The sequence below is a fragment of the Ammospiza nelsoni genome, chromosome Z, assembly GCF_027579445.1.
Source record: "Ammospiza nelsoni isolate bAmmNel1 chromosome Z, bAmmNel1.pri, whole genome shotgun sequence".
NCBI classification, from domain to species: Eukaryota; Metazoa; Chordata; class Aves; order Passeriformes; family Passerellidae; genus Ammospiza; species Ammospiza nelsoni.
Window position 1 is genome coordinate 50,958,937 of NC_080669.1, and position 24,553 is coordinate 50,983,489.

Below are 24,553 nucleotides of genomic sequence, written 5' to 3' on the forward strand. Positions count from 1 at the left end.
GTCAGTGCCCCGCGCCGGACGCTCTGCGAGTGACGTACGCGCCGCGGCTCGGACGGCGGGAAGCGGCCATGGTAGTAACGGGCGGGAGGGGTGGCGGGCGAGCCCCGGGCGGCCCCCGGCGCTCACGGCACCCTGGCGCTCCGACACCTCGGCGCCGGGAGGCGGTCTCGGCCGCTGGGGCCGCGGGGCTGCTTTGCGGGGAGGGCGCTGGCTTCCCGGCTGGAAAGGGGCGAGGTTCATGCCTGGGCTGTGAGCGGGAATGTCCCGCCTCACGTCCTGCTGCCGTTGTGCTGCGGGGGTTGGCGGTGGGGGCTCCCTGTCTCACCGCTTTTGAGAGTTGTTTGTACCTTGCCGATATTTTGCTTCCTAAGGTGCTTTCGTGTCTCTTTCACAAACCTTCCGTCGCTTTCCTCTCCCCTCCCTCGCCGTCTGCCCGCAGCTGGTGTTTGTGTGCTGGGTCGCAGGACGCATTTCGCCTTCCTAGTGTGTGTGTACGGGTATGAAAGGGACAGTGCCAAGAGAATGGATGCAGGCTCTGCTCCGCTGTGCCCAGCAGTAGAACAAGAGGCAGTGGGCAGAAACGGATGCCCAGGAAGTTCCGCCTGGACATGAGGAAGAGCTTTACGGTGCAGATGACCATGCACTGGAACAGATTGCTCAGAGAGGGTGTGGAGTCTCCCTCACTGGAGATACTCAAGCACCATCTGGACACAATCAATCCTGTGCCATGTACTCTGGGATGACCCTGCTTCAAACGGGAGGTTGGACCAGATGACCCCCTGTGGTCCCTTCCAACCTGACCCGTCATGTGATTTTTTTTGTAAAGCCTTGGCTAGCATAGAGCCTACACTTGCGCATGTGTGTATTTCTTACCTAATTATATAGTCCTAAAACAATGTAAGAGGGAATAACTTGTTGAAAATGGAAGACATTAGTATTAATGCCAAAAAACTTTTAAGTTTTCAGGTATGGTGTGGAAATAAAAATGTAATTTAACCATACTGAAATGGGGAAAACTGCAAGCTACAAGAAAATAAGATCCGAAAATGACATTTCATTGTGTGTACTGTGTAAGGTAGATAAGAGCACAGCATTAAGGATGGCAAGTCAGTTTGGCTTGTGAGAGCCCTGTCATGTCTTACAATATGTATATTTTGAAATGTTGTATGAAATTGACCCAAAAATTTAAAGTTATCAACAGAATCATTTCATCATTTTTGTGCAATAGAGGTTTTCTGTCTTTCTCTTCAGAGAAAAGAAAGCAGCATTATTCCACATAATGCTTTAATAGTGATGAATTATAGTATTGCAGGGCATATGGGCAGAATAGGTTTTTATCCCACCCCATGACCCCTTTAAATTTCCAAAGCATGGGGTTCTTTTTCTCCCTTTTATTCTTCTGTCTCCCCACTATCCCCCCAAACTCTCTTTGTCTCTTTTTTTTTTTGTCTGAGAAAAAACTAAGACTGCTTAGTTTCTTTCTTAGTTTCTTACTTCTGGGCAGTCTTTGCTGGAGGCATTTCAGAAGTCTTAATAAATTATGGGAACTGGTTCTGTTTTATATTATGGAGCCATTCCAAGACTCTTAAGAAGATAATGATCTTGCTTTCCAAAATCTATGCTCATTAGTTCTTATAAGATCATGGTAACCTAGATTTTGTAGAGCTCTGTTTTAAATGCAAGAAATTTGCCAGGAAGACTTAGTAGAAGTATTGGCTGTGTGTGAGTTCTCTAGTGTAATTCTAGCATTCAGTGAGATGTTCTGATTCTCTTTCCTCATCCACTTTGCTATGAGGTGCTTGAACTTCACAAGTACTAGTAGAATATTTCACTCCTTTTAAAGAATAATAATAATTTTCTCTGATGCTGTGTTTTTGTACTGAAAAAGAACAAAAGATTGAGTTAGTAATTTATGCTTCAATCAGAAGGTAGAAAAGTGTAATTCTTCTCTAGATCATTATCTATTTTTAACATTTCTGTTTCTATGTGTTTGGTGGGTCTAGTGACCCATTAAGGCATTTTTAAAGGCCTCCTGCATCTGGTATATCTAGCCTGTTGATTGTTTTCCCTGGGAAAAAAATTTTACTCCTTCTTATTTTTCCCCTGTTAATTGCTGCTGTCATTCAGGTATCTCTTAAGTGAGAAGCATACAAATTCATAAATTAATTCCAGTTGTTTCTTTCTGACCCAACAATTTCTCAAAGTTTTTAATTTAACTTGGATTGATTTTTATTTTGGCTTCCCAGGTGCTCTCTTTCCTTGGTTGTCTGTGTGTTCTTTCAGGTTCTTTTGTTTGTTTTTCTAGTATCTTTGAGGGTGCTTAATTTGTTAATCAAAAATATTCTGAATTAAAATGAAAGAGAAATAGATTACCATGTTTATTGACAGAACAGAAGTTAGTGCCTGAAAAGAAATATATATATAAAATACATAATAAATATTGCACATAAATGGAGGTAGAGCGTGGCTTTGCAGATGTGAGACTCCCTTATTGTTTCTATAATAAAGTTGTTGGAAAATAAAGAAGCCATTGCAAATAATCAAAGCAGTTATGAAAATTTAGGATTTTGTCATTCAATTTTAAAAGTAAATTATTAGTCTCTTCTTAGACACTGATTCTACTTAGTTATATAGTTAGCAGATTTTACTTAATGGCTGGGTGCTTTCTAAAACTATGGAGGAGTTAGCTAAAAGATTTAGATTAAGAGAGATTTTTTCTGTTGCATAGTTGATCTGAAATGGCAAGGATGATTAAGTAATCAGTTATTGTAGATCTACATGATAACAGGTTCTCTTTGCTTGTTAACAGGCTGAATGTGCGTCAGAAATCAGTAACACAGCTGGTCCTGTCGAAGCCAAGGTAGAAGTCTTGGATGAATGTGAGAGTATTTGGACGCAGATTGAAGAGGTATGCAAATATCAATGATAGACAAGGTTTATTATAGTGATTTTTCAGAATTATTTTATTCACCACATGCTTGCCCCACCCTCTCCAAAGAAACCACTCTGATAAAACCAAACCAAGCAACCAATCAAAAAACCCACACAAGCAAAAAATCAGAAACAAACAAACAGAAAAAAAAAGGAAATAGTATCTTCAGTTAGGTCAAATGTAGAAGTGCTTGGAGGGGTGGAGAATGCTTTGTAAAGTCAATGTGCTGATGTTACTATTTATTTAGCGTGGGACTGTATATTAAAATTATGGAAAATGAAGGAATCTATTTGTGTTGCAGTAGTACCAGCATAAAGAGACCCTTCTCTCTTTAGCCTCACAAAAGGTGGGATTCCATTTCACACATCCTTTGGATCTTAGAGGAGAGAGAGAATAGGATGAGAGAGAGGCAGAGGAGGACAGTGATGTCTCCCTATGCTTACTCCCTTGCAAACTCACAGTTACATTGTCATGGTTAGAACTTCTCTCGTACATAGCACAATATGTTAACAAATAACAGTTTAGGGGTGGTTATTTTTATTTTCTGGATTCCCAGAAAAGATAAACTTCTGTCAGTTCTTAGGGAATACTGTTCAGCCTTGTCCATGACTTTCTTCTCAGTTTCTCATGTTCTTCATCTGTTCAATGCCTTTCCCCATATGAACTTTTCCCTCATAACTTGCCTTTTTACTCAAAGAATACATCTTTCTTTAGGTGCTACTTCTCTCCTTCAGAGTTAATTAAGTGTTACTTTACTGTGCTGTGATTTCAAAACTTTTCTTAAGTTGCTCTTCTGGGTTAGAGTATAGGGGATGTGGAAGGATTCAAGTTAAAATTAATTTATTTCTATATTTAAAAAGTTGTGTTTAAATTTCTAAGAATTGCATTTTGTTCTTACAAAAGAGAAGAGTAAACAACTTTCTTTGTGTTTTATTTCTTTTTGTTTCTACCAAGTGTCAGAGCAAGCTAATGCTTCTAGGAACAGACACACTGCTACCATCAGATAACAAGGTAAGACAGTAGTTTTTTAAAAATGCTCCATTTTCTGCTAAGACCATAGAATCAGAGAATGGCCTGCCTTAGAAAAGCCCTTAAAGATCGTCCAGTTCTAATCCAGGCATAGGCAGAGACACCTTCAACTAAATTAGGTTGCTTTAAGCCCCTTTCCAGCCTGGCCTTGAACCCTTTTAGGGATGGGGCGTCTGCAGCTTTTCTGGGCAACCAGTTCCAGTGTCTCTGTGCTTACACAATAAAGAATTTCTTCCCAGTATCTAATCTAAACCTGCCCTCTATCATCTGAAGGCCATTTCCCCGTGCCCTATCACTACATGCACTTGTGAACAGTCTCTCTTCTTTCTTTTAGGCCCCATTCAGGTACTGGAAGGTCCTATAGTGTTTCCCTGGAGCCTTCTCCAGGCTGAACAAACTCAACTCCACTCACCTGTCTTTATAGGAGTGGTATTCCAGCCCTCCAGTCATCTTTGTGGTTCTCCTCCAGACTTACTTGAGCAAGTTCACATCCTTCTGATATTGGGAACCCCAGAGCTGGAGGCAGCACTCAAGGTGGGGTCTCACCAGAGCAGAGTGGAGGGGCAGAATCCGCTTCCTTGACCTACCTGCTGGCCATGCTGTATTTGATGCAGGGTTATGATTGGCTTTCTGGACTGCAAGTGCATGTGTCCAACTTCTCATCCAGCAAGATTCCCAGATCTTTCTTCTCAGGGCTGCTCTCACTTGGCCTGTATTGATACTGGGGGTTGGTTGCCCTGACCCAGGCATGGAACATTGTGCTTGGTCTTGTTAAACTTCATAAGTTTCATACTAGTGCAGCTCTCAAGCCTGTCCAGGTCCCTCTGGATGCCATCCCTTCCCGGCAGTGTGTCAGTTGTCCCACACAGCCTGCTGCTGTCAGTGACTTGCTGAGGGTGCCCTTGATCTCCCTGTCCATGTCCCTGACAAAGATGTTACATAGTGCCTGTCTCAGAAACATGGCCTATGCAATGCCCCCTCATCACGGATCTTCACCTGAATGCTGAACTGTTGACTGTACCTGAGTGTCACCATCCAGCCAATTCCTTACCCACTGAGCAGTCTGTCACATCTGTGTCTCAAGAGTTTAGTGACAAGCATGTTGTTCCAAACAGTGTCAAATGCTTTGCACAGCTCCCAAATAGATGACATCAGTCGCTCTTACCTTATGCACCAATGCCCTAATCCTGTTATAGGAAGCCACTCAATTTGTCAGGTGTGATTTGCCCTTAAATTCATGTTGCTTAACAACAATTGCCTCTTAATTTTCCACATGCCTTAGCATAATTTCAAGGAGGATATGCTCCTTGGTCTTGCTGGGCACAGAGGCGAGACTGATCAATCTGTAGTTTACAGATATTTGTTTTTGTCTTCTTGATAGTATGGGTTGTGTGTCTCCTTTTCCAGTTGGTGGGATCTTCACCAGACTGCCATGACTTTTCGGGTTTAATCCTATCTGGCCATCTTAGCTGTTCATCACTCCCCTCTTCATCTGGGCAGGGGAGAGGAGATATAACTGAAGCTTCAGGAATCACAATCAGGACAGGTTTTCTCTTACTAAGTTTGAAAAATGCAACCAATAAATGACTAACATAGGCACCAAAATGGGAGGAGAAGGGGGTGTAACTTAATACTTGTTTGGACCTTTTCCTAATCAGTGCATATGTAATTTCTTCTTGTTAAATGTCATTGTTGTGCTATCCCTTGCAGTATCCTTGGGGACTGCAGCTGTGGGATGAGCAGGTTCGCAGTGTGCTGGGTAAAGACCTGTCTGAAGCACGGAGCTCAGTGGGGTGCAGTGATGGGGCTGTATCTGGCTGGTCACCAGCCACCAGCGGTGCTCCTCAGGGTGCAGCTCAGCTCTGTCCCACGTGTTTATCAGTGACCTGGATGAAGGTTGGAATGCACCGTGAGCACGCTGGCTGATGAGTCCAAACTGGACGATGGTTGGCACCCTGGAGGGACCAGAGGCCTTGCAGAGGGATGGAGCTAGCTTAGAACATTGGGCAGTCCTCAGTGGCATGACATCGAATACCAGCAAGCCAGCGGGAGAGGAGTGGCTGTTGGGCAGCCCTGCAGGAAGGGCTCTGAGGGCGCTGGCTGACAGCGGCTCAGGGCGAGCCCACAGCGTGCCCTGGCAGCCCGGAGGGCACACGGCATCCCGGGAGCCTGGAGCGTGGCACTGCCAGCCACAGGAGAGGGGACAGAGCCCACAGCGTGCCCTGGCAGCCCGGAGGGCACACGGCATCCCGGGAGCCTGGAGCGTGGCACTGCCAGCCACAGGAGAGGGGACAGAGCCCACAGCGTGCCCTGGCAGCCCGGAGGGCACACGGCATCCCGGGAGCCTGGAGCGTGGCACTGCCAGCCACAGGAGAGGGGATTGCCCCTGTGTTCAGGGCTGTGCAGCCTCACCTGCAGGGCTCAGTGCAGTTCTGTGCCCCACGGTTTAAGAAGGTTGTGAAGGCCCTTGAGTGCATCCAGAGGAAGGCAACAAAGCTGGTGAGAGGCTGGAAGGCATGTCCTGTGAGGAACTGCTGGGGACTCTGGGCTTCTCTATTTCGTAGAGAAGGAGCTGAGGGTTTTTTTCTGATTACGTTTGACATCTTCCTCAGGGAAGTGGAGATGGAGATGCTGATATCTTCTCCCTGATATCCAGTGATATTATGTGTGGGAATGGTTCAAAGATATGCAAAGGGTGGATCAGAAATGACATTAGAAAGTATTTCTTTACCTGTATGAACCTTCCTCTGAAGGGCCTTCACAACTCTGCCAATTCTGACTCCTTCTCATTTCCCCCTTTTGAAAAAATAATACAAACGTTCCATGATCCCTGTGAATTACTGTAAAATATTTTGAAGAACCTAGTGTTCTATTGTAATAGATGCTCTTTTGTTTTCTGCTGTTTTAAGTTAACAATTCGATTTCTATCCTGTTCCACCTCATTTTATGCCAATGCAACTCAGCACACTTTAAGAGATCCTTCTTTTCTTGTTACACAGCTTTCCTTGTTAATGCTGCAATGGAAAGCTTTAAAAGTAGATTTTCATCAGTGGCAAGCAAGAGATCCTGAAGGTGAGTAACTGTTTCCTTGTAAAGAATGTTTGTATAACCTTCTGCAAAGTTTCTTTCATCTAGGCCATGAGTATATTTAATGTCTGCTGATTGTATTTTCATTCCATAACTACTTAAAAATTAAAATAATGCTACTTTAAAAAGTAGCATGTATCTTTCATTTCTTCATTATTTTTGCACTTCAGTTCTAAGTCAACTTGAAATTAAAAGTGAATTCCACTAAAACTTAATCCTATGATTCTGGACAAATAAGTGCATGATTCATGTCACAATTCATCAGTCAATTAAATGGAAAAACAACTATTAGCAGATCTCCTAACCAAATAAAAAAAGTTAATTATCCTGTTACCCTCCTTCATATTCTTTTCTGAGTGATTGTTTTTTCTCTATCTTTTATTTGTATTTAGTTTTTAGAACAGAAATATTTTGGCAAATAATTTTGTCTTTTAAGAAGCTGATACATTAACTATACATCTTCTGATTGTTTTTCTGATTAAAGGTGTGTAGTATTATGATGTGACAGTTGAAACTTTAAAATAGACCTTCAGTGCTAAGCCCTTTACACTGTAGTGAAATACCTATTTTGAATTAACAGGGATTAGAGATTTCAAGTCAAGATAAAGTGGTAAGAGCAACTAGAATTTTTTAAAAATGCAGGAATCCAGAACACTTACTGATTCTGAGAAGCACAAACCACTGAGACTAGTAGTGGTAGTTCTTATATTTGTTAGGCATTATCAGTCAAAAGGTATCAATTCCTCAGTTCTTCAAAGTTCTCTTTGTACATAAGCACCACCCTCTTGCAAGGCTGATGTGGCCAGACACTTGAAATAAAAGCATTCAGGATCTAAGTGTGACTAAAGTAATCTTTGTTTCCAGATGTCCCATGTGGACATTCCTGAAACAGTTCACACTACACTATCATTAATATTCTGGTAATACTCATCGTTATATCTCCTGTCAAGGACCTGTTAGCACCTTTCAATCCAGTAAAACTTCTAGTTAATCTTTAAATTAATATATTGACTAAATTGAATATTTTTATGTCAATAAAGGCTTGGTTTTATAATATTTGCAAAATTATAGGAATGTCTTATAGACAGCATGTGGTGATTTCCAATGTTTTGTCATTTAGCGAAATGGAAATGCCTTTTCAGATCAACATCAGAAGCAGTTCTCCAACTTTTTTCAAAGTCTACGTATTTGCTGCATCTCATCACTAAATAAGAGAAGCTAGGATTTTTTTTTGTATAAAGAGATACTGTTGCTGTATTAGAATAAATTCATAGTTCAGTGTTGTAAGCCTCACTCCAAGAACTGTCAGCCTCCAGTGCTACTGAGGTATGTAGACCAAAGATATGTCATTGAATGAATTTGGAACATACTGGTTCCTGGCTGCTGTTCACGAATAAGTTGCGGGCTTAAAGCAAATTAATTGGAAGAACTTAGTTTTTGTCTGGGTAAAATACCCGAGGCTGTTAGATTTCCATACTAAAATATGTATATTAAACTTCAAGCTATTGGCTTAAAAATATCCTTGGCCTATTTTTTTGGCTTGCTGACTTGCTTTGTTCAACCATTCTATTTCTTCCCAGATGATAATATTTCTTATTAGAAATCCTAATTTTTTAATAGAGAATTGTCTATAATTAGTACTTTACAAGCAGATTTCTGCCTTTTTTGACTCCCTTTCCAGTGGAAGAAAAAAATCCTGCTAAGAATTTGAATAGAGTTATGGTGCTTGTATGGAAATGAGGAGTCCCCTTTGCTTACTTCTCTGTCTTGGCTCCTTTCTACCTATTATTTGTTTTAAAGGAGGAATTACTTAATTGAAAACATTATCTGATTATATCTAAATAAAAACAGCAGAAATACTTATTTAATACAATTAACTAATAGAACATGAATGTCAGGCCGTCTTGTAACTTTTGTTTTAGCTTTTAGTAGTGGCCAGTTCATTTCCTGTAAATGAGGACCTGTCAGCATTTCAGTCTTAAACCTTATTTTCAGAGGTTATAGCTTGGCAGTTCTACATTTTTTTGAGCACAATATTGGCAAACAGACTTGAATTCACAATGCAAATTTTACTTTTGCAAAGCTTTTGCTTTAATGTCTTTTTCTTTCTCAATTTCTGGTATTATTTATGTAGCTCTAGATCTGCTAAATCAGCTGAATTAAAACTTCTAAAAAAGCTTTTGGCTTATAAAAATAAAATTTAACTTTTACCTTTGCAAAATCAGGAAGTGAAAGCAACCATATTTTAAACCATTTCAAACAGTTGTGGTCTCTGCATAAATTCTGTTTTTCTTTGCAAAATAGCAGTATTCTGCCAAATACCTTTTTGTTTTATTTTAATATGAGTTTCTGTATAAACATGTGCATAGTAGTTGCTTTTACATTCCTAGCATCTGGTAGTATTTTTCTTAGTAATTGTACTGTGTATCACTAGGCAATTCTCTCTAACATTTGATTTTTTGCAAGTGCAGTGATTCAACAAAACTGAAAAAGATATAATTGATTGTGGATTGAGCAAGCAGTGAATTTACAGCAGCAGCTGGCTTAAGTGTGTTGTCCCAGTGTTTTAGACTGGACAATCTGCATTGTTCCTTCACTAAATTATGGCTAGTGATTTCTTTCCCAGGAACACAGGGCCTTCTATTCTGATACTCGCACAATATGAACAGTGAATGGCAAGCATGAACTCAGGATTAGGTATCTTGAAATAAAGAAGCGTTATGAGGCAGTTGTAAAAAATGGTAATATTTGGTAAGGGAAGGCTTATAAAGATCATGTCAGCAGGAAGTGGCAGGAGGAAGAATTGGATGGGTTTTTTTCAAATATACTAGTGAATGTGAATAAAAGCTCACCAATTAATTTTATCACATGTAGGTAGTATATTCATATAAAGAAATAAAGAAAGTATATATATACTATATATATATATATACTATATACTATAAAGAAATCTTACTCTGATGAAGCACAGACTACTGTCTCCTGCAGCTCTTACGCTTAAATGGGAGCAGAGTACTTAAATTTTGTGTCAAGATTTAGAAACAGCAATTTTCCAATTTTTTTGGAACTGAAAGGAGTTTTATTGAAGAATTTAATGCATTTTTTGATGCTTCAGTAGTTTTTCTGATTTTCATCTCAGAACAAACAGTGCTTTTAAAACTACTAATCTTAAGCTCCTTAAAATTTTTCAAGTAAGTACTATAACATTACCAAAGAAAGTACTTTTCTGAATTTATTAAATGGATTGTGTGTATTTAGGAGATGTTTAATGCTGTCATGAGAGGGTTAAGGATTTTCTTTTTGATTAAGGAATTTTTATTTAAGTAATTATTTGTAAGATTAGAGATTTCAAGCCCAAACTTCCACCAAAAAATCTGCCTATAAAGATTTTAGTCTGTTAGAATAGCTTTCATTTCTCCTGTTGAGAATGAAACATCATTCATTGTATTGAATGAATTTAAATAGTTCAAAATAGTCATATGTTTATGCACAAGTTGCAAGTGGACATGGATCTGAGAATTGGCTGGAGTCTGTTGAGCACTGTAAAAAACAAGAATTTAACTTTTTATTCTGAAAATGCATGAGTCATCAATCACTGCATTTTGTAGAAGCATTCTGGAGAAAAATTTTCATCTTCTTGAATTGTACTTTGGTTTCACTTAGATATTGCTGTTGCTCAGTGTTTTGAGTTTGGGTATTGGCCTTGCTGGGTTATTCATCTCCCTACTGTTTTTGTGAACAGTAAGGGTGGTGACATGCTTCTGAAGTTATTAAAACTAGGTTCTATAGTCCTGATCAAGCATCTAGGAGGCTATTTAACAAGGAATTGGAGGACTGGAAGAATTTGATTGCTCACATTGGTAATGTTGATGGAATGCCTTCAGCTGAAAAAATCAGGCTTGATTGTCTTGAAATGTATAGACATATGCTATTTATTCATTATGCACCCTCACCAATGTATTTGCAGCCAGGTCAGGTATAAAAATAACACACAAGCATTAACACTGCACTTTTTTCAGTCTAATTTAATTTGCTTAATAGTGATAGTAGGTTAGCCCGGCAGGACACCACAGCATGTGGTTAAACTCCTACTGAGAGCCAAACTGTTTTTCAGAAGCTGCACAAATTTCTCTCTAGCCAAGCTGCTTTTCAGTATAAATAAATCTTTATCATCCAATGGAAAAAATAAACAATCATTTTATTTTTCAGTAATTTCTACCAATCCAGATGTACTGTTAGAATTGGGAAAAGAAGAGGTAAGTCTAATAAAATTGTGTTGGGAAAAAAACCAATACATGCAATTGCTGTGTTTTCCTATGACTGTTCCTAGGGTGCTAAAATGCTATGTATTTTCCTTCAGCCATTTATGTTGTTCTAATGCTTTTTTCCCCCGCTAGTATAACTAGTAAAATTTCCTAGTTGTAATGAGTGAGGTTTTAAACTGACTTACTGCACAAGTAACTGAGTAGTGCACAATAAACAGTATTTTGCCTCTGGACACTCCATCTAATCACAGTAGCTCAGCAAACTTATCTGTGTGCAATGAAAATGATGTGACAATCGACATCCCTGCTACATTAATGCTCCAAGGCCTCACTTAGGATTGGAGTCCCATTGTGCTGGATGCTACCAGGAGACAGAAATCTTGACTGATGACCATGCCTTGCAAAGACTTAACCGTCATCTGTAACATTGTGCAGCAGCATCCATTTCTAGGCCTGAAGCCTTCACACTGTACTTTTCAAGATTACTTTCAGTTAACATGGCTCAAGGGCAAGAAGATCCACTCAGAATTCAAGTGATCTGTGGCTGAATTTTAATTGCTAATCTGTCTGTGGCTGAATTTTAATCGCTAATCTGTCACAGAATGGCTGGAGTTAGAAGGGACCTCTGGAGATAGAATCATAGGATAGTTTAGATTGGAAAAGGCCTCTAAGATGATCGAGTCCAACCATCCAAATCCACCACTAAACCCTGCCCCTAAGTGCCTCACAGGATTGTGTCGAGGTGGCTTTTGAATATCTTCAAAGAAGGACACTCCACAGCCTTTATGGGCATCCTGTTCCAGTACTCAGTCACCCTCCAGTAAAGCAGTTTTTCCTAATTTTCAGATGGAAATTCCTATATTTGAGTTTGGCCCTCTTGTTCCTTGTGCTATCACTTTGTACCATGGAAAAGACACCTGCCTTTAAGATATTTGTGTGTGTTTTTTTAAACAAAATGTTATAATACATTGCATTTCATACTTAGTAGAAAATGATGTAATATTATGTGTTACATGGAAGAGTCAGTTACCTTAGACATTGAGTTCTGTGGCAATAATTTGCAAATATTTTGTTGAGTTCCTCCATTGGAAGAAAGAGCAAATCAATAATGTCTTGTGGGTAACATTATACTATATCGATGGCACATAGGAATGCTGTGTGACTTGAGAATATTCCTGGGTCTAATGCCTTCTAGTATCACTCACAACAGCAAATCTGACTGCTGTTAAGCGTCACTATCAAAAAGTTGTTAGGTTACACACTTTGATTGGCATGTTGATCTGATATTTGAGGATTACAGGGTTTTTTCCAGATGTTATATATATCGAGCATATTTGTTTCTGTAGCATATTTTCAGAATGTATATTTCTTTGAGCTAAATTCCTAGGTGCTCTTATTTTGTATGGAAGCAGAAAAAATACATCCAAATCATAGGCTTATATAAGAAACTATTATTTTGTACAAGACCATAGTGCTGTAACAGGGGATCTCATAAATTTATACAAGTGTCTGAAGAGAATGGAGCCAGGCTCTTCTCACTGATGCCAAGCAGTAGGACAAGAGGCCATGGGATGCACAAGAACACAAGGAAGAGCTTCTTTACTGTGCTCTGGAACAGATTGCCCAGAGAGATTGTGTAGTCTCCCTTGCTGGAGTTTGTCAAGAACTGTCTGGATGCAACCTGTGCCATGTGCTCTTGGATGACCTCTGCCTGACCAGGGAGGTTGGTCCACAGGACCCACTGTGGCCTGTCACAATGGTTAAGGAAACTTCCACATCCAACAGTCCAGGAGCAGTGGTGTCAGTTACTAAGCCCATTCACAGCTACCCACACTCACACAGATCAGGTGTCCTTAGCAGCTCAATCCTAGGTTTCCTTCTTCCCCTAGGCTCACACATCCTGATCCTTAAAATAATTTAATCATGGATAATAACAGAATAACAGCTTGAGCTGGGTGCGTCTGAGGAAGGACCCAGAAAAAAGGAATTTTATATCCTCAAAGGCAAAAGGCTTTATGCCCTCACAGTGTAAACACAGAAAAATCCACATGTCATCAGCTTCTGCTGTGTCTCCATGTCCCCTCCCCTGGCAGGGCCACAGGCCCCCAGGTCCCCTGCTCTACAGAGCCAGCAGTTCACGGCCTCTTGCCTGGGGCTCTTGCCAGAGGTCAGCCCAGAGCTCAACCTGCAGCTCTGCTGCAGCTGCACCCTGAGCCACCTGCACTGAATGTGTTCCTCAACACAACCTTACCTATTCTGTGATTTCTATAATGGAAGACCCAGCCCACTGAGAGTCCACTGTTCCCTAGATTCAGCAATGCCTATAGCTTCTGACTGTAGTAGTTTTATTTCTCTGTATTTCCTGTCCCAGATATGTCATAGCACTGGGGATCATTTAATTAATGGATGCAGTTAGTCTTTCTTTGATGCATCTTCATTTTCTGTACATTTTATGTGGTGCAAGTAGCATGGATTCATTCTTGCCAGCAGCTGCAGTAGTTTAGACAATAGAGCCCTGGTGCTGTAGACATTTTCTCCTTAGCCATTCATTCATTCGCTGAGCAGTTCATGTGTGTACTTCAGGTAAAATTAAGTATTTTGTTAAGCTCTGTGAGCTTCAAGAAGACACTAATGAGCAACTGGTCACAGTGACGTTTTCAATAGCTCCTGCATTTTAAACTGGATTTTAATGTTTACTAAGGAATTGCAGATGATTTTCTTCCCTTTTATCAGATTTACAAATGTAGCCTTACATAGAACAAATACTACAGTCTGGGCTATCTGCAAACAGTTTAATTTCTATTCTTTTATAGTTGCAGAAAGTAAAAAATGATCTTGAAATGGTGCTGTCAACAGTTCAGTCAAAGAATAAACGACTGGAAGAAGATCTGAAAAGGTAATACAGTAATTTGGACTTTGGAATGCTGTGAGCTTTTTTCTTTTTTTGACTACCCAGGGAAACTATTTATCTGTTGTGCCATGTCATACCTTTCATGTTTCAAAGAGAGCAGCAGTGGAATGAGGAACAGAAACAGATGCTAGAGATTCTTAATAAAATGGAAGAAGAGGCAAATACTGAAGTTGAACATCCTTCCAAAAAAAGGTATTTCTACATTTTTGAGTTACAAATTCAAGAATTTAAATATCAACAGGAGCAAATGAGCAAGCAAACTCTTAAAATTTATTCTTTGTTTTATTTAATGGATCAGATAATTGCTCAGTAATCCATATTTGAAACATGAAAGTAATGCTACTATATCCTTTGATTAAAGATGATGAATTTCTAACAACAGATAATAAGGGTTTTTTTTACTTAGGAGGGATTTTTTAGTTACTTTATTTGATCCCTTGTTTTGTTGCTGTGTTTTTACTGTTAGTTTGAAAACTGGAGAACTCAATGAGCTGAAAAATAACCTACTGAAATTACAAACCTATAAGAAAGAACTCTTGCGTGCTTTGGGTGAATTTCTGGATGAACATTTTCCCCCTCCAGAGGAAGGTGAAAATATTAAAAAAAAGGTAAGACTTTTCTTTACCTATTAAATTTGAAATGTTGAGTTTATATTTAATTAGATGCAGTACCTGTTTGAAGTCTCTAGCATTGAACCTGCAGTTGTATTTGAAATAAGCATAATTTTTACAGCTGATCCTCTAGGTTTAATTTATATTTTTCAGGTTGTTTTATATTTAAGGCTGTTTCCAGCTGGGTATTTTCTTTTCTTAATGCATATATCCCTTACCTAATGAGATACATAGCAATATATTGTATTTCTTACTGAACTGCAAGCTATGCCACATTTGGAAATGGTGTGAGGTTCAGTCCAAATTTGCTCTTTTTTTTTTTTTTTTTTACTTGACTGGGCAAATAGATTCCTATTTTCCTTGGCAAAGCAAATTTTAATTGTTTAACAATGTTTTTGGAACAAAAAGGAAAAGTGTTTATAATTACAGAGTAGTTTGGAATGTTAACCATCAGATTTTGTTCAGGCAAACTGGGTCAAAAATTATCGTAAAACCTCAGGGAGAATAGGCAGCCAGGGAGTATTTTGCATAATAAATTCAAAGTGTGCAGTAAAAATAAAACTATTACCATTAGTATTTGATAAATTAAAAAAAGCTATGAAAAAACGGCAGGGTTTGATTTTGATTTCAGGAACACTTAACATTACAGAAGCTGAAATTATTTCTTCCCTATTATTTTGGGTAACTACATAATATAAAAATTTCTTCAATATTATCATTGAGCTCCATTTTAGAACAAATAATTTTTTTACTACTGTTTCTCCTGTGTTTTTTCTTCTAGCACCTCAGAATAGCTCTTTTTCTTTCTTGTGTTTATTCCTCCTGATATATTTACAGCAGCAATCTCATATCCTCTCTTTCTTTGTTTTGCTAATTGAACTAGGAACACCTTTATGTTCTCCTGCAAGATAATATTTTTCAATTCTCTAGCTTATCCTAGTAATAACCATTGTCTGTTCGTTTTCACTTGGATTCATCTTTTTTACAACCTGCTAAGAAACAATATTATAAACAAAAGTACTAGCTCACACCCATCACCAAAGCAACAAAGTACACCCTTGTCTTTTCTGTCTGTAATTTGCAGCTAATGAATCCTGATCTTTTAATTAAAAAAATGTTTTGCACATAAGCGCATATTTTGCATATAAAAATACCAGTGGATTTGTCAAGACATGGTGTTCATTTTCAAAGTATTATTCAAATATCTTGTTTTGTTGAATCTTAGTTTTCCTTCATACCAATGCTTTCCTTTCCTGTTGTTAGTAAATGTGACATATTTTGGTCTAAGTCGCTCTGTTTTAGAAACAGTTGAATGTGGGACAGTGTCAAATGATTTGTAAAAGTCCAGGTAGATGCCATCAGTTGTTCTTCCTTTTCCACAAATACTGTAACTCTTGTAGAAGGCCACTAAATTTGTTGGGTGTAAAAGGTCTATAGTGAAACCATGTTGGCTGTTACCTATCACTTTACTTCAACAAAAAACTACTTTGATTAATTTCAACACAAGGTTTTATCTTTTCTTAGCTTAAATTTTACTTATACATTTCCTGAACTCTTAAACAGAGTCTGTTTTCTGACAGTCTTTTTCTTTCTTTTCACTCTTTGTGAATTCATAGCTTTTCTATACCTTTTGACTCACTTGAATCACTTGGCTTAACTACAGGTACCTCTTAATCTACATCTAAGTAATTGACTGGGAAGGCAGGACAGCAAGCCATTTTTGCCTACATTTATTGGGTGTAAGAAATAAAAATTGTAATCACCGAAATGAATTAGCAATGAAATTAGCTGTTATGTTGGTTCATGAGAACACATTATTCACTTCTCCTATCAGCTTGGTTCAGCAGTCTAGCAGCACCAAACTCTGCATATCAGCAATTTTGCTTCACTTTGTGGAAGGATGTTGTGTTCACAGTGGTTCTGTGTGAGGGCAAATGTGCAGGGTTGATGTCTGTAGGACATGGCTGCAATATAGTTTGAACTGCTCCAAGCCTCACTGGTCTGGTTCCACCCTGCTTTCACCTGGCGACATGCATGTGGGATTGGGAGTGGGAATGGGAGTGAAGATGCATCATAACAGCTCATGTTGGCTTCCATTGCCATGGCCCAACACCTTTAATATAGGTAGTGACTGTAGTAACGATGATCTTGCATTTTAAATCTAGGATAAAAATCTACTTTATTTTTTTCAAGGTAATAATATGAAAAATCAGAGGCTGAGGAATATTCTTTATGCAAATCTGTCTGATAGGAAGGGTGAAGAAGGTGCCTTTCAGGCTAAATAATGAAATGCTGAGCATCCTGCTTAACGACTTTATAAGCATTAAGTGATTAGTGGTCCTTAATTGTATTAGTTGTAATTTTGACCAGGGAAATATATCAGTAAAGGTTGTGAAGTTTCCTGTTTGCTCTAAGGAACTTTTTGCTGATAGGTAATGTTGATTCTATTTCCTCAGCTAAATATTGAGATATGGGCATATAGATAGATGTTATTGGGTCATAGCACAAGGATTTGCAGAGCTTCCATGGAGCAGGCTCTCCCTGGAAACTGAAACTTCTGACTGTCTGCAGGTGAGACTATTACAAACTGTGACTGGGAAAAAGGATCCAGAACTTGCCTTTCAGAATATTCTTCTTTCTTGCTTGTATTCTTCCTCTGTTCCAGAAGTGAAGTTTGTATAAGGTGCTGCACAGCTGGTAATATCTTGGGTCTTAAATTCATGCATTCAACAGCAATGCTGAGAAAGCCAGTGGAATATTATCTCCTTTATTTTGTTGAAACATAAGTGCATGGGGGAAAAGAATAAAACTGGAAAATTAAAGAATCAGGTTTACCTTGCAACAGTACAAGCAGATCCATTGACATTGCTGCCAAAGGAATCTCTATAGACAAATGGCTTGATTTGCTTGCTACAAAGGAAAATAAGTAATCTTTTAGTGGTATTTTATCATTGCCTTTTATTCCACCAAAATTTTTAATTATTCTATTTCTCAGCCTTGATAAGATGTTTTAGTTGAATTCAAAGCAAGTAAGTATTCATTGTCAAATTATGAAAAAAAATATTGAGGCACTATGAAATTAAGTCTTGAGTTGTGTCAAATTTCTATTATAAACATTTATTTAAAGCTCATGAAAAATATTTTTTCCTCCAACAAATTTCTTCACAGAACAAATTCTGCACTACATTATAAATTTGATGTATTTGGTTTTATTTAAATGTAAACACAGATGAAAACATTATGATAACTTTATATAAATCTCTCTTGATAATTCAAAAAATGTTACATTTGAAGTGTAGGATTTTGAACTGGTAGATTTAAATCTAACTAAAAGTTTTCATCTTTTGTGTACTATACAATCAAATAATTGTGTAATTATTTTGTCAATGAAAATTTTTCTTAACTGGTTTGGGGTTTTCTTAATTTGGCTGGGGGATGTTTATCTTTCCAGAACTCTTCGGCAGAGCCAGCTGTAGAACTGATAGCATTGCAAGAAATTTTAGAGGTAAGACGTTTTCACTATGTAGAGATTTGAGGCATTTTTAAATATTCAGATGTAGTGATGGTGATGATGATAAAGTGTTTATTACTAATATAAATAACAGTATGTGGTATTTAGTTAAGACAGTTAATCTAGAACGATTAAGAATGTTGTGTCTACAAGAAGAGTGCAGGGAGACCTCATTGTGGCCTTTTGGTTCTAAAAGGGGGCTTATAAAAAGATGCAGAGCAACTTTTTGCATGGGGGAATAGTTTTAAATTACAAGAATAGATATTTAGACTAGCTTTCAAGAATAAATTCTTTACTGTGAGGGTGGTGAGGCAGTGGAACAGGCTGTCCTGAGAAGCTGTGGATACTCCATCCCTGGCAGTGATCAAGCCCGGGTTGGATGGGGCTTGGAGCAATCTGATCTAGTGCAAGGTGTACCTGCCATGGCAGGTGCTTGGAATGAGATGATCTTAAAGTACGTTCCAACCCAAACCATTCTCTGAATCTAGGTCAGTTTTCTATTTTAATTCCTATCAAAGTAAACCCCACATTATTACAAGAGGTGTGGCAATAATTAACTGGTTCAGTTTAGGCTGGAGAATGGCTGTCTCTTATTTCTTGATTTTACAATATTTGGTTCAAAGACATTTTTTATGTGCGTTAGTGGCTCATGTTGGGAGAGACAAATACTGTGTTTAACAAAAAATAAAATTTCATGATCTATTTTATACTGTTTCAAGAAAAATATTTCTGAAATACACATTAACAGAAGGACTAAATATGTAGCCTCAGACCAATAGTCTTGTGCATTAACTGGATTATTAACTCATACAAGGAAATCAGTTAATCCGATTAATGCATTTCTGATTGATTTTATCAGTATAGAAGCATTGCTTAGTGCGAATTTTTAATTACAGTGCAGTTTATGAATGTGAATTGCAAAGCACAATTTTTCTCCTTGTCTTAAATGTAGCATATGAAGTGAAATTTTCTGTTCCCCCTCCTTAGACAGTTCTAAGTTCTATATGTAAGATGTCCCTGGGGAAAATTTTTTTCTTGATGCAAAATGTGATGTATAAAAATTTGCTGGTATTAAGATGCTGTTATCTAATCACTATGTACTACAGTTTAAAGCCCAGGCTTTGGGCTTACATCATCAAAATCATTTTACATGCTTTAAATATCTCAGCATACCTTTTAATGCCAAATTAGGCAGAGCTTGAAAACAGATCAGAATTCAGAGTGGCCACAGTCCTTATGGAAAAAGAATTTGAAGTTCTTCTAATGCTTTAAAATAGCCCTTCATATTTTTCTGATATTGTTAATCTCCTAAAAATGGGAACATATTCATGTAATATCTGACTTCTGTTTGGAAGAACACATTATTTGAAAAATTTAGACTCATTTTGAATTTCAACATCCTGACCTAAAGTGTCAATGTCCCTTATCTTTGTATTCTGGAAGGTTTTTCTTTGTTGAGTCATGTTGTTCTAGCTTCAAGTCCCTGTTTGTTGGAACTCAGTACATCCCTCTGGATGGCCAGAGTTGCCGAGGACCCCATCAAGGGGCTCGGAGACCCTGGCATGCTGCCCAGAACACCTGGGAATTTGATTTTAACCCCTGGAGCAAGTTACTAGCTTTGTATGAGTACATGAAAGTCACACAGGTTTGAATAGTGTAATAATAAAATATTCACAGGGTGAAAATGTAGATTTTAGGATTTTTGGTATAGGGGTTATGGGGACAAGATGGAGGAATCAGGGCGTGTCTAGTCCTTCTTTCTTCTTCTTGTTCTCCGTTTTCTGCAGTGATGTTGGCACTTTGGGATTGGTTTAGAGTAGAAGTGCACTGTCTAACATAGGTGATAGGTATTGGGAATTAAGAGTAAATATGATATACGTAGTTTGTAGTATGAAAAGACACCACTGCCTCAGGGGTGGTCAGAGTGCCTTTGGCTGCCTTGCTGAGAAGATCTTGCCTGGGCAGAAAGAAAATTTTATAGATAAGAATTAATAAACAACCTCAAGACTGAAAAGTGAAGAGTCCAGTCTCATTCTTCAGTTGCACGGGCTGAAGCAGAGACAACCTACACATCTCGGGGCAGAGAATATCAACAGCTGACCCAAGACCCTAATGTTAAATGTGAAAAATGTTTTCTAAGGTACACACAAGTTACAGCCATGAAAGCTATTTTGGAGTATCAGATGTCAGAAAAAAAACAGTAAAAATTTGTCTGGAATAATGCATTTGTAGTAAATTCTCATAATTGGAAGTACAAAATATATTAACTGGAACAATTCTTCTTCAGAATGTTCTGAAAAATAAGAGTAGTCATTCATTTGGGTCTTTTATTAGCAGCACTGGATGCAAAAATATAAAATCTGGTAGCAAGTATTTTGAATTTGACTTTAGCACTAAAGGGCAAAAAATATTTTGTACTTACTGAAATTGGGACAGTATAACATTTAAAAGCTCTGAGAAGAAAGATTAAATATCTAGGTTAAATAGAAAGAGCACCATGGGATGGGTAAGATTATTTAATCTGTAATGTGTGCAGTACTCCCCATGAGCAATATCGTGAGGGCATGAATATGATCTCCATGAACTGAAACAAAATGACAAAACTGATTTTGTTTTTAACTCCATTAACTAATTCTGTATCTAGATACAGCATTTAATCTACATTTATTCTGGAATAAAAGAGGATTCTGGTTCTAATTTTTACGTCAAAAAAGATGTTATGTAGCTAATTGGAAGTCCTTTGCTTTACTTCTACTTTGTATAGGTCTCATATTTCTTCTGTATAGTCCTTTATATCTTATATTGCCTACATCACAGTAATTTGTAAAAATTTGGTTAAAGGAGATAAAATCTAGCTGTTTTGTTAATTTCCTAAATCTTACCCTTTTTGTCTTCCAGATGCTGATAAACACATTAATGACCACACCACATGAACCTTATATAACAATTAATCAATCATTTTGGCCACCTTATATTGAGCTGCTGCTGCGATATGGAGTGGCCCTGAGACATCCAGAGGATCCAAACAGAATACGCCTCCAAGCTTATCACAAGTAGTGTGACCTACATGTGCACTTGAAAACAAAACAACACCAGTCTCTTAATTCAGGGCTAGGACATACTTAGGTTTCCTACTAGGCTTTCTTAGTATCAAGCATCACTTCTTGTTGAATGATCTTTTTCTTTTACATTAAAATGGATATTTAAGAGCATAAAACGTAGAAAAAAAAATAATAATCTATTTTAACTGCTTACAGTAGGCCTTCAGTGTTAGATCAAGATTTACATTATGGAAGCTTTTTATCACTGCTTCTGTAAGATGCCAATTCATGTAACAGACAAATATGTTTAACAGTCCTTTTTACTTTAAAAACCATACTTTATACATTACTTCTATAGATTAGACTTCTTAGATTGCCTGGAGTTGTCTCTATTTCCTTTACTATTTTCTTGTATTCTGTAGAGGCAAAATTCAGAATAACACCACTCCTGTACATGGCCTTACAAACATTTGGAACTAACAGAGAGGTATCCTGTCAAGAATGTGTTATGCCTTGTTTGTTTCTCAGAGCCTTTGCAAACAGTTTTACTGGCTCCATGATAAACACCTGGGAAAGCTGACACATCTTTCTGTGCAAGGTGCAGCAGAAGTTGAGTCTGTGCCTTTCACTGCACGCTTCCCAAATGGCCTACTTTGTGTTATGCTATATTGCCGTAGAGTATCTGTCTTCACTTTTTCGGACCTAGTTGATCAAGGCTTTTAACAGGTCTCTGTTCTGTTGATCTCTACAGCTTCTAAGTTATGTCAGTTGAGAGTTACCTTCTGATTCAATGCTGGCATTTTTTGCAATCTCAGTCTTTTCTGTAGCCATTTTTATTGTATTGAGTACAAAAATTTTACTCTTGCTTATCTGTAGTGACTAAATTATCCTTTATTAACCAGATTGTTGTTTATTGAGGGAGGAGCTTGTGTGATTTTTTAATTGATGGAAAAATAAAGAGTTTTATACTATCATATAATGTTTTTGTGTGATTGTTTTTAGAATGGTGTTCATGTGATTTGGTGTGATGACTTGTAAAGATGATGTCAGGATGCATGGGAGAGGTAAGGGGGACCAGTCTAAGTTCCAGTAGAATTGCTCTTTTTAGACCAATTAAAAGTTAAGCAAAAAACAATCATTCATCTTGTGTAGTTTTGAGTGAATGCTGTTCATTTTACCCTTCCAACTGGTGATTAAGCATAAGTATATAATGTGGTGCGTGGTGTTGTGCATGAGCATTGACTTCTTTTTGGTTCATATTCCTTGTGTAACTAGCCTTCTGTTGTGGTTTATCCTCTCTTATGAGCTCTAGAGTCTGACTAATCTATACACATTTACCTTACAGCATTTTTAATTAAGAATTTTAATAACTGCATTTTTTGGTTTACATTTATAACATTGTCTCTTTAGGGTTTTTTCCTTGCTTTGTGTTTAAATGCTTTGTATTCTGCTATCCTTTCAGCTTATTTATTAACACTGCTCAAATGCTTCATTGACACTGGATGACTGCTTCTGTCTTGACATTAATAAGTAGAAGAAGAAATGTTAAACACTCAGTAGCCTCTTGTGTTTAAAAAGAATAATACTAACCCATACCACCCACTTCCCAAATCCAAACCCGAACCAAAGAATTGAGGAGATAGGACAGTCTGTAAACAAGTGCTCTAAAGAAGATGCAATATTCATTATTCTTCATACCAAAATCAAATCTCATCCAAGTAAAATACCAGAACAGATTTAAATGAAAGTACTTCACATAAAGCTTTACATTAAATTATTGAACTCACTCACTCACTCATAAAATATGTTGTAAGATTATATATGAACTTGCAAAAAACTATTACAGAATTCAGATTTGTGATTATGTAAGAAAATTGGCAGTCTGCAGGTTCAGAATTCTCTATCCTGCTAATTGTTGGACCCTGAGGAGATACATAGATATTCCCTGAGATCCTCCTGCGGCTCCACAGTATCTTCAGCATTCTCTGAAGCCTTTCTGCTTAGGCCCTGGATATGCTCAGAACCCAAAGGTTCGGTGTAGAGCTTTTTCCTAAGGAGGGATTGAATCAGTGCAGCAGAAGAAAAGTTGTAGAAAGAGACAGTCCATTTTCTCTCATGGCCTAAAATGCATTGCCAGTTTTTAAGAGAAGCTGATTTAGACTGAAACAGAGATAGCTGAAAGCTGTAGCTCCTAGAAAAATCCTGACAAGTAAATTGAAGCAAATCAAGGCAGTGATGAAGAACAGATCTTCCTTATGAAAAAAAGCTAGGAGTAAGCTCTTTCATCAGTACTTTCAACAATCAGGAAGGTTGGGGTGTATGTTGAAGGAGTAGGATAATTTCTCCATTTTTTGTCTCCTTGCATGTGTAAGTAACAGTCGTTTGTTTGGAATTAACACCTCTATTAAATGCTAATATTGTAACTCCATGTGCATTCTGTGAAATTGTTTAGCTTACTGTCAATTTTTAACTCTACAAAGGTAATGTAAAAAAAAAAGCCAGGATGTTAAATGAATATTTGGAGCTACCAAGCCTGAGTAAGATGACAAACTGATCTGTGAGCAGGCAGTGTGTCCTTTTTGCCAAGAAGGCCAATGATATCCCGGGTGCATATATGAAGATCAATGCCTGTCTGCCTGTGCCTTTGCTTCTTTCCCTTTAGCTGACCAGCAGTTCCCTACTCAGCCATGCCTGTCTAGAGAGAATCAGGTAAACCTAAATCTGTGTGTTATAACCCATGCAGGTCAAGACAGATGTCAGGATAACAACCTGCAAAAGGACAGATGTCTGATTTCAGTCATTGCTCAGTATGGAAGTATTGAACTTGGCTGGGTCTGTTTGATTAGGCCCATATCTCTGGAATATTGGCACTGCCTCTCACAGCTCTGCCTCCTCACCAGATAAACAGGCAGCTTCTCCATCTACCACATGCCATATTCTCCCAGTATAGAGCTGGTGGTTTTAGTATGGTTAAGAGTAAGATGTTAGTCACAACTGTGTCACCAGCCAGGGCATAATTCATGGACCAGCAGTCACCTGCTGAATCAGAGGCCAAACCCTGGGGAGTGGTGCTTTCCTCTGTGACTGTTTCAGTAGAAAATCTCACCCCAGGGGAGCATTACTTGCCACTCTGTGGTCTAGACTTCAGACGTGCATTTACATGAAG

The 24,553-nt window shown here is 38.1% G+C and overlaps 1 protein-coding gene across 1 annotated transcript; it reads left to right on the forward strand.

Moving 5' to 3' along the window:
• The first annotated feature begins 39 nt into the window (after positions 1 to 39).
• Positions 40 to 22,366, forward strand: CENPK (centromere protein K). Its single transcript, XM_059493016.1, has 10 exons — positions 40 to 71; positions 2,810 to 2,908; positions 3,887 to 3,943; positions 6,961 to 7,033; positions 11,258 to 11,304; positions 14,127 to 14,209; positions 14,318 to 14,416; positions 14,691 to 14,832; positions 18,287 to 18,340; positions 21,245 to 22,366. The coding sequence occupies exons 1-10, from the start codon at positions 69 to 71 to the stop codon at positions 21,401 to 21,403; spliced, it is 816 nt and encodes a 271-aa protein (XP_059348999.1). The 5' UTR covers positions 40 to 68; the 3' UTR covers positions 21,404 to 22,366.
• Positions 22,367 to 24,553: the final 2,187 nt, after the last annotated feature.